Source organism: Monoraphidium neglectum, assembly GCF_000611645.1.
Source record: "Monoraphidium neglectum strain SAG 48.87 unplaced genomic scaffold scaffold02228, whole genome shotgun sequence".
NCBI lineage: Eukaryota > Viridiplantae > Chlorophyta > Chlorophyceae > Sphaeropleales > Selenastraceae > Monoraphidium > Monoraphidium neglectum.
The window spans coordinates 1-9,980 of record NW_014011400.1 but is presented as its reverse complement, the minus strand read 5'-3'; the positions used below and the strand labels follow the sequence as shown (position 1 = coordinate 9,980).

At 67.9% G+C, this 9,980-nt stretch overlaps 4 protein-coding genes across 4 annotated transcripts; 3 read left to right on the top strand and 1 right to left on the bottom strand.

The window, feature by feature from the left end:
• Nucleotides 1-948: 948 nt before the first annotated feature.
• Nucleotides 949-1,577, top strand: MNEG_10220 (hypothetical protein; the record flags this gene model as incomplete). The annotated part of the gene is made up of 1 exon (XM_014041311.1): nucleotides 949-1,577. A coding segment is annotated over one exon (629 nt), but the record flags the coding sequence as incomplete, so codon positions are not given.
• A 908-nt stretch (nucleotides 1,578-2,485) lies between these two features.
• Nucleotides 2,486-3,681, top strand: MNEG_10219 (hypothetical protein; the record flags this gene model as incomplete). Its single annotated transcript, XM_014041310.1, has 3 exons — nucleotides 2,486-2,589; nucleotides 2,729-2,892; nucleotides 3,089-3,681. The coding sequence occupies 3 exons, from the start codon at nucleotides 2,486-2,488 to the stop codon at nucleotides 3,679-3,681; spliced, it is 861 nt and encodes a 286-aa protein (XP_013896764.1).
• A 1,194-nt stretch (nucleotides 3,682-4,875) lies between these two features.
• Nucleotides 4,876-7,457, bottom strand: MNEG_10218 (hypothetical protein; the record flags this gene model as incomplete). Its single annotated transcript, XM_014041309.1, has 5 exons — nucleotides 4,876-4,926; nucleotides 5,049-5,883; nucleotides 6,168-6,721; nucleotides 7,112-7,279; nucleotides 7,455-7,457. 5 exons carry the CDS (start codon nucleotides 7,455-7,457, stop codon nucleotides 4,876-4,878), a joined length of 1,611 nt encoding a protein of 536 aa, XP_013896763.1.
• A 2,251-nt stretch (nucleotides 7,458-9,708) lies between these two features.
• On the top strand, nucleotides 9,709-9,939 carry MNEG_10217 (hypothetical protein; the record flags this gene model as incomplete). Its single annotated transcript, XM_014041308.1, has 1 exon — nucleotides 9,709-9,939. A coding segment is annotated over one exon (231 nt), but the record flags the coding sequence as incomplete, so codon positions are not given.
• Nucleotides 9,940-9,980: the final 41 nt, after the last annotated feature.

Here is a 9,980-nt window from a genome sequence, read left to right as displayed (position 1 = left end):
GGCGGCGGCGGCGGTGGCTGCGGAGGAGCAGGGGGCACGGGGGGCGGCCGGCGTTGATGTCTGGCTGCACTCTGTTTTGGGCGACGACGGTGATGCGGCGGCGGACGGCGGCAGCAGTTCGGGGCAGCAGCAGCAGCAGCAGCCGCTGGAGGCGGCGCTGCTGCCGCGCGCGCGGAGGAGGGCGCCGCGCGTGCGGCAGCGGCTGACGGCCAGGGTGACGCAGGAGGCGGGGGAGGGCGGCCTTGCGAGGCTGGAGCAGGTGGGGCCGCTGGCCTGGTTATGGTGGACTTGGGATGTTGGGTGTTGGTAGTGCGAGATGGAGGCGCGCACGCGTACATTTCGGTCCCCTTCCCTGCTGCTGCTGCTGCGGCTGCTGGTAGTACTGCTGCTGCTGCTGCTGCTGCTGCTGCTGCTGCTGCTGCTGCCGCCGCCGCTGCTGCTGCCTGTGCGCATTTGACTCATCGCCTGTACGCGACTGCACCCGTCCCTCCCCCCATCCCCGCCACATTTGCCCAGCTCTTATACAGATCGGAGGTCGGGCGGCGGCTGCGCCTCATGCTCGCGGCGGCCGGCGGCCGCCTCTCCGACGCCGCGCCGTGCGCCAACCCGCACGCGCCGCGGTTCTACGGGATCTCCGCAATCTTCCGCCGCGGGCACGGGCTGGCCGCACCGGAGGACGGCGGCTGCGGGGCGGCGCTGTGCTTCGGGGGTGGCGCGGTCTCGGGGAGCGCCGGCCTCTTCTGTCGCCCGTTGCCAGGTGAGCAGGAGACGCCTTGGGACACGGCGCGTTGCCGTTTGATGCCGAAAGTCAGCGTGCAAATCAATGCTGCGGGATTCCATGTTTTTGTTTTCTGGAAGCTTCAAGCTTTGTGGGCAGCGCCGCCCTGACCCCTCGTGGCTGGTAAGCAGTATCCCCCGGTGCGTCTGCGGCAACGCGGCCCCCTGCAGGCGACGAGCGGCGGCTGATGCACAGCGGCTGCGCGCAGGTCAGCCTCCGCAGCCGCGACGGCGCGTGCCTCACGCTCGTGTCAGGCGCGCAGGGCAGCAGCGGCGGCGGCAGCGGCAGCGCCGAAGACGCAGCGCCGGGCGCGCTGCAGCGGCTCGTGCGGTTCGAGGGGCTGCGGCTGCCTGGTACGGGCAGCGGCCGCAGTACGGCGGCAGCGGGCGCCGCCGATGGGGCCCCGGCACCAGGCAGCAGCGCCTGGAGCGCGGGTGTGGTGGGGGCGGCCCCGCTGGGGGACGCGTTTGTCGCGTCGGCGTGGGCGGAGGGCCGACGGAGGTGCGGCGCGGGCGCAGGCGCGCGCCGCGGCGCCGATTTCGGCTGGGGCGTGGGGCTACACAGCCAGCCGGACGCGGGGGGTTCTGCGGTGGGCCTTGTGCTCGCGCGCCCTGCAAGCAGCGGCGGCGGCGGCGGCAGCAGCGGCGGCGGCAGCGGGGCGGCTCCGCTGCTGTGCGAGCTGTCCTGGCGGCTGCCGCTGGCGGACGGCCTGGAGCTGTCGCCCGGCGCGATGGTCGTGCGCGCGGCGGGCGCGGGCACTGCAACGGCGTTGCGTATTGGTGCAAGCTGGCGGTTTTGACGAGCAGCGAGCGGCGGTCGCCTGTGCGCTGCCCCATACGAGAAGACAGCCAGCCAGCCTGAGCCAGGCTGATTGCAGCGTCGCCGGCTGCTGCGGTTGCCAAGCCATCGACTGCGTGTTTCACCGAACTCTATCTTGCTCGTACTTGCATTCTTGACTATGAGGTATCCAATCGATTTGTAACCTCGCAAAAAACTGCCGCAGCCTCAAGCCACCCTCTTCTTGTGCGGCGATCATTGCGATATAAATCGTTATCTCCAGTCGTAAATCCGCGCCGTCGGCGATGACGGTCATGGCGGACTGCGAACGATGGGTGGGGGTCCCCCCATGCGAGGGAGCCGTGCCAAGGGCACCGTGCTCCGAGGCCAGCGAGCCATCGAACTCGACGTGTTCTCTGGACTGCATCCAGCACAAGGCGCGCGGCTGCCCTGCGGCACGTCCGGGCGCGCGATGCTTCTGCACCTGCTGCTGCCGCTCCGTGGGCGCTCGCCTGTCCGCGCCGCTGCTTGCGCCATCCGCCATAATGCAAGCCGGGGCGACCATCCTCTGCGGCACAGATCAGCAAGACGGACACGCTGGCGGGCCTGGCGATCAAATACCACATAACGGTGAGTGCGACCACCATCCAGTGTGCCGCATGGTCAAGGCGGATGCTGCGTCGAAGCCCCCTTGGCTGGTGCACCGGCATGGATATGCACCCTGCACCACGCACCCTCTTCACGCCTCGCGGCCCCCCCTGCAGCTGGCGCGTGGCGCAGGGGCCGCCTCGCCTCCCCCGCAAGCGCGCTGCACCGCGCTCGGCCCCCCAAGTCCCCATCACCAGCCACCCGCAACCCCGCCTCAATTCCCGCCGCCATCTCACAGATGCTCCCCCACCTCCAACTCTCCAATTCAATGCACGTCCCCCCATGCACCAGGTGTCCGACATAAAGCGCGCCAACGGGCTGCTGACGGACACGGCCATGTTTGCGCGCCACTTTGTGCATATCCCCACGCAGCAGCTGCCGATCGGGTGAGCCGTCGTGATTTGCGAGCGCACCGCTTCTGATTCCAAAATATTCAGGAGTTCTCCCTCGTATGATCCCTCGTTGACTTACCCATGGCCTTCCTTGACCGCCGTCGGCCGCCCGCCGTGCCCCTCCGGCTTCCAGGGAGGACGCCCAGGTCCTGTTTGCACGCCTCATGTCGGGCTACGGCCGCGACGCGTCGCTGAACGCGAAGGAGCGCCGAGCGCCCGGGACGGTAGCTGCCGCCCAGCTGCCGGGCGCGCCGGTCTCCTCGGCCGCCGCGTCGCGCCGCTGCAGCGCCGGCGAAGGTGCGGGGAGGGACCCGAGCAGCCGGTGTGTGCGGTCGTCTTCGCCTGGCCTGCACCGAGAGGGGGAAAAGCCAAGGCAGCAGGAGCCATACCCCTGCCTATGGCGACTGCTCGGCATGCAATATGCTAGCTCATGCTTTTCTCACCACTGCCCCGGATGCATTGCGCCGCCGCCGCCCCGCTGTGCCGCGCACAGAGGACGACACCCGGGCGCCCCGCAGCCGCCGCGCCACGCGGGCTGGCAGGAGCGGGCCGGGCGACGTTGAGCTCACCCTCTTCGCATCGGCTGCCACCGGCTTGGCGGCGGCAGCCGCGGCTGCCGCCGCCGCCACGGCGCCCGAATCCGCCGCCGGAAAAGGCGGCTGCGGCGACGAGCGGGTGCGGCGGAGAAGCAGCCGCCGCGGCAGCATCGATGCGGGCGCGGCCGCTGGGGCGCTCGGCGAGGCGGCGGTCAGCGGCACAGCGCATGGGCCGCTGGCCGGACCCCTTCGGCGCATGAGCAGCAGCAGCAGCAGCGCCGGCCGGCCGCCGATCGCGCCGATCAAGCGTGCGCACAGCGAAAAGGCCCCACAGGCAGTTACGGCGATCTGCGAGGCAGGCGGCCTCAGCAGCTGCCGGGAAGCTGCAGGGGTGCTGCCGGCGCAGGGCGGGGACGCCCAGTGCGCCGTCACGTTGGCTGCTGGCGGCATCAAGGGGTGGGGGAGTGGCATCGACATGCCAGCTGCCGGTTGCCAGGCGCCGCCGCCGCCGTCCGCGAGGCGCGCCAGCAGCTGCGCCAAGAGCGAGTGAAGCGGGCGGACGGGCCGCCCTGCAGCGACCTCCGCTGCGGCGCCGGCTGGCGCGCAGTCAGCGTGACGGAGCGGCGCAGCTCGCGCGTGCCAGGGGCGCTCGGGCGGAGCCGTTCCATCGTGACTGCGAACATGCATAACTGGGTGTCAGCCGGCACGGTCATTGCCAGGGCAGGTGCGGGCCCGCTTTCCTCTCGTGCTCGCTGCTGCGGCGCGCGCACAAACGTCGCCACGCGGGCGGCTTGGTGCCTGTGCCCACGCCCTCGCACACTGCGGCGCGATGCATGCGTACATGTTTGCAGGAGAGTCTATTGTTCTTGCAGGGGTTACTTGGGCCGCCGGCTCTCAAGAAGGGCACTGAGGGCGCAGGGGCCCTCCTCCCCCTAAACACACACCACACACTGCACAACGCTGGCAACTGCACCGGTCAAGCATGCGGGCTCGACCGGAGTGCTTTGGCCCAGATTGCCAGCTGATATGTTCTATTGCCCAAAGCAACGGGCAAGTTCCATAGGTTTCGGCTTTTATTCCCCGGCTGGTCTGACTACAGCTCATGTCTTTGACATCCCTTGAGGCAGTCACTCGCGTGCCGGCCGCCTTGCGCTTGGCCGCCGCCACGCATATGCATGCGCGCGCCATGCGAGGGCAGCGAGCGGCCGTCGTTGCATCTCTACACCGCTTGCAGCATGCACGCATGAGGCGCCAGTCGGACGCGGCCTGCTACTGTAAGCGCCAGCGAGGGCTGCCAGTACAGCTTGCTGCATTGTTACTCCGTGGGGTGCCGCTGGCCGGGGCCATGGCGCTATCAGGTCGTCGATCACACAACTGCCAGACAAGGGAGAGAAACAGAAATTGGGCACAAATCGGGTACGTAGGTAGGTGAAGTGCAGCGCAGCTCCAGGGACTTCCCTCCATGGGTTGTGCGCGTGCGCTGCGTTGCGCTCTACTACTGCGCCTTAGTAAGGCGCCATCAATGCCAGGAGCCATCAATGCTTGGCGTGAAAAGAATGAGAGCTGCGGCCTCTGCGCGTCAGCAGAGTGGTGCGCCTGCGAGCTTCTTGCGACGGCGAAGCCGATTCACGGCGACCAGAGAGGTAGTGCCCGGCAAAAAGCACATGCCAATCGGGGAATGCAAGGGGCAACTGCCGTGTGGTGCAACCTGCAGAAATCAATCAGCAACGCTTGCGCAGCCGCTTCAGCCCGCGTGGCAAAAAATGATGATGATCAACGCAGCCAGCGGGTGGCCCTGTGTGCGGCAGTTGCCGCAGGGGCGAACATCGGCCGCCTCACAGGCAGCCTGCAGACCAGCACCCGCCGCGGTCGCGCCGCCGCGCCTGCGGCCGCCGCCGCCGGACGCGCAGCACCCACAGGCGGCAGCGGCACGCGCGAGAGCGCCGCCGCGGTCGCGGCCTGCCTGGCTTTGGGCTTGCGCGAGCGGCCCGCGCGCGGCGCCGCGGGGGGCTTGGCAACAATCTGGCCCAGCGGAGCGGCGATGCCGGGCAGAAGCTCGGCGCAATCGCCGCAGCCGCACGGCTCCTTCCAGAGCTGCCCGGCTGCGCGCGCCGCGACACACTCGCCGGCCCCCTCGTCGCCCGCATCCGGCACCTCCTCGCCGCCCAGTGCGGCGCCCGCGGTTCCGGCCGCCTCTGCGGTCACAAGAAGCGGCTGCGACCCGATGCCGTGCCAGTCAAAGGGCTCCGGGAGCTCCTCAGGCGGCGCGACGGCCAGCCGCGCCGTCATCTCAGCCAACTTGCCAACCGAAGCCTCTGTGCCGTTCTCGCCGCCGCCCGGCCGCGGCGCCCGTCCACCCGCGCTCCCAGCCGCCCCGCCCCGCGCGGCGGCGGCGCAGCCCTCCAGCACTGCAAGCGCGAACTCGCGAGGCCACGCCGCGCGCTCCTGCGCCCCTTTCGTGCCCTTGATCGTCACGTGATCGGCGCCGCCCCCGACCTTGCAGGACGACGGGATTAAGCCGTGCTGCGTCCTGCGGCTGCTGCAGCGGCGCTCGGCAAGGGCATCCTCTGGCATGTTTGTGAATATGATCGTGTCCTTTTTGGGGGCCTCCGCGTTGTAGCAGCAGTAGTTGGTCCACACGCAGCGCAGCCAGGCGGTGGAGGAAGCTGCGAGGAAGCTGCTCTCTCGGGACTCGGCGCCGCCGGCAGGGGCCTTGGGCAGGTGGAGCAGGTGGTTGAGCTTCATGAAGGGCCTGGGGTCGTTTGGGTGAGAGGGCGGGCGCAATGGTGAGGGAGGGGCCGGCAAAGGGTGTGAGAAAAGTCACCAATGCCGTTGGCTGCAAGCGCACTGAACAAAGCGGGTGTTCAAGGACATGCGGCACTATCGATAGCTGGCTGTGCAGGTGCTTTTCTTGTATCAGCTGCATGCGGCAGAAACATCCTGCCGCCCTTCTCTTGCCCCTCTCTTACCACCCTCAAAGCCATACTCCATACACTTGCTCAATCGCCACAAGGCTGCCAACCCCTCGGCCCCCACCTGTTCCACAGCCCCCGGTAGCGATTGGAGTAGGGGTTCTCCATCACGATATAGCACGGCTTCCCCGCCGCCCGCGCCTCCGCCTCAACCGCCTTGTAGAGCCAGAGGTACGACCTCACAACCTCGTCAGCATCACAAAGGCCCCCAGCATCCTGCTCCGCCTCCACCTTGGCCCGCGCGTGGGCGTCCAGGCTGACCCGTTTCGCAGCCTCGATAGCAGCCGCCGCCGTAGACACCCGCGCCCCTGCGGCCGCCAGGTCGCCGAGGGAGGGGCCGCAAGCGGCCAGCTCCGTCTTCGCGGCGCCGAGCGCGTCGAATGCGGCGAGCAGCTCCTGGTCGGCTTCCATGGCGTCGTACCGCCTGGGGAAGCGGCTCCGCGCGGACGCAGCCGTGCTGTACCGCTGGCAGGGGGGGCCGCCGGCGACGACGACGGCGTCTGACGCGGCGACGCGGGCCCTGACGAAGGCGATAACTGCCTCGTGGACCCGGGGGTCGGTGACGTCACCCCTGGGGTCGCCGGTGAAGTTCAGGAAGTCCTCATGGGGGAGGCCGATCTGGGGGGTGGTCGTGGGGTGTGAGGCATGTGACTTTGCGTGTGTGTATAACAGTGTACCGTATGTGTGTGAGAGTGTGTTCGAAGGGGGTGGGGTTGGGCCGCGGTGAGAGGAGCTCTGGTTGCTGTGCGAGGCGACGTACAAGTGCTGTGCTGCACCTGTCGTGCGTCCCCTCCGGGCGCCGCGCGCGACGGTGCTTTTACATGGGTCGAGGTGCCCGTGCCAGCTGCCGCTGTGGGGCTGGTGTTGGATCCCCCTCGAGCCCAGCCTCTAGGATGACGCAAGCCTGCTGAGAGCCGCCACCTCGCTTGCACGCGCCAGAATGTGCTTGCAACCAGCAATGCCCACGGGGGCCGTTGGAGTGTGTATGGTGCGGGTCTCCGCCCCCACCTGCTCTGGCCGCGGCGCGCGGCTAGGCTTGTCCCATTCGATGCCCACGTAGCCAGTGATGCGTGCGGCGCCCTTCTCCGCCAGCGCGGGGGCTGCGTTGGCGATGGGATAGGTTCCGGCAAACGCCTCCACGACAAGCAGCGACAGCGGGGGGCGCGCGGCGCCGTCCTGGGCAGGCAGCGTACAAAGAGCAGGGGGCGGTGTCGGGGTGGTGAGCTGGCAGCGGGCCGAGGTGGCAGTGGCGGCGGGGCTGGTGCGGCGGCCGGGCCGCGGCGGCGGCAGTGAAGGCGGGATATCCGTCAAGCGGTGCCACATCAGCCGAGTCAGCGCTTTGCCCAATCACCATGGTGCTTGGAAGGACCCTCGCTGCGGCAGCGGCCTTCGAGGCGAAGGGGCGGCCGGTCAAAGCGGTCGGGTCAACACCACGCGTCCGAGGCCACTCCGCGCTTCCTTATTATTCGCAATAACAGTTCAAGTCCTATCCGAGTCACTCTACTGGCAACTCAACTGCCCAGATCGCGTTCACCAGGCGAGTCGAGCCGACGCCAGGACAATAGGTTTGAAGAGACCACTGTCATAACCCTCAACTTAATCAAATCCGAGGTCGTATTCATATGCTTCATGGGGCGTCCAGGCACAACAGTCAAACAAGTCAATTCACGTCAAGGCGGGTTCCTGCAGGCAGGGATGAAGTGAGCCACAAAGCCTATTCAGGCGCTGCCCAATGGCGACGCTTGCAGTATATGTGGTTGTGGTGATGCAAAATCTCTTCATACAACACAACATTACGTGCACATTGAGCTGCGGAGGATGCCAGGTAGGGTGTCTCGCTCACACAGCTGCCGCAGTGCAGCTGGCACCTGCAGGGGCCTGTCACACCTCATGTGAATCGCATGCCCACTGCCATAGTTTGAAATTTATCGTGCGTGGTCGCGTGAGCGTGGTCGCGTCACGCGCGTGCGGCGCGACAGAGTCCAGCGTCCTGCTGGACAGTAGTAGTGGGTGTGCGGACTGGGTGATGGGATACGTTAGGCTCTGTGGAATGGGGGTGCACAATCCAATAGAGGTTCGCTGTGCTTTTAACACCAGCAGCACAGCGACACATTTACTGCCTTAATCACATGGGCCTTTGCGGACGTCACTGGGACAGCAGTGCAAGGGGAACCTGGGTGGGCCGCCGGCCAGCAGGTGCGGAGCCATCGCCACTGTGAAAGCCAAGCGCGGCCGACTGATCTTGCACGCTTTATGGTGGTCGAAAATCAATAACATTCATCAAGAGCTTCTCTGCACAGTCTGGAAATCATAGAGCTCGTGGGGCCCACGAGCTGTGGACGTCCGCAAACTCTTCATGAGCTGTGCAAGAGTCATTGCAGCTCTGCAGGATTGCCAACGCAAGCACAAGCGCGATCCTGACGTGCGCGATCTGGTGGAGCTCATTTGCATACCTGCAGCTAGTAGTGTCTGGGCGCGTGCGGAACGTGTGAAAGACGAGTTATGAATTTCATGGCGCTTGTGCCGGCCAGCTGAAGGCGGTCGCTGCAAGGACTGCTCCTGTGCACACACATGCCGCCGCTGCACTCGTGCTGTCCCGCAGTTTTATTGCTCCCACCTGTCAGCTTCCGCCGGCTGGTGCATATTCTCGGGCCTGTGCCCCGCAGAAGGTGAGCGCGTCTCACCCGCGAAAGCGCCTCATGCAGCCCTTGCTCTGCCGCAGCAGGCCCAACCCAACCGCCAACCAATCCCTTGGGCAGCCCTGCCGCACCCTGCACCTGCCCACCCCTCACTCTCCCAACCCCCCAACCCGGGGACTCCCCCCAGTACGCGCAATCGAGGACTGCATTGGCATTGGCAGCAGCGCAGGAAGGGCCCCAATCATCCCCAAGCGCTGCCAAGACCGCGCGGCGCTGCTGGAGGCCTGTATTGGTGCGCCGCCCCTATCCACAACCGCTCCGCTGCCAGCCCCGGCGACGCCTTTTGGTACAGGGACACGATGCTGCTGCCGCTTGCTGCAGCCGGGGGCGGCTTTTTGCTTGCGCGGCGTGGCGCTGCTCAGGCACAGGCGGGCTGCTCCATCAATGCGGCGCTTGCTCACAGCCGGCCGCCAGCTGCGCAGCCATCAACCTGGCAGCTGCCTTTTGGGTGGCCATCTCCCATGCAAAGGCTCCCCTGCCCCTTTCGCTGCCCCTGCTTTTGCTCGCTCTCCAGAGTCCAAGACAATTATTGCAGAGGAGAAGACCTCCCGCTGCCAGGGACCCCAGCCGATCCCTCCGCCAGACGCAGAAGGCAGCGCCGGCGCGGGGACGGGCGCGGGCGCAGGCGGGGAGCGGAAGCGCGGGCGGCCGCGGAAGCAGCAGCCCGCGGAGGCGGCGGAGGGGGCGGCGGAGGCCCAGCAGGCGGGGGAGGAGGCGTGAAAAGGGACCCCAGCCGGCGGCCTCGTTGAAGAGGGCGTGAGCGCGTGAGCCGCGGCGGCGGGCCCTTTTCGGAGCGAGGGTTGCCAGCGGTCGCGAGCCGCGCAGGCGCGTCGCAGCGCCTCTGCGCGCGTTCCAGCGTTGGTCGCTCTTAGAGAGGGCGGCCCCTATTGCTCCCCGCACCCGACTATGGCGCCGCTGACGCGCTCGGCGTCCAAGCAGCGGCCGTGGTCCAAAATGAGGGACGGCATCGAATTCAACGCCTCGCCCGCCGGCGCCAACGGCGCGGGCGGTGCCCTTTTCAATGGCAACGGCAAGGCGTCGCCGCACGCCTCCATCCATTGGAGCGACGACAGCGGCGAAGAGGACGCGGCGTCGGCCGGCGGGCTTTCGCGGCGGCGGCGCAACGGCGGCGGCCGCGTGGGCGGCGGCGGCGGCGGCGGCGCGGCGCTCGGCGCGGC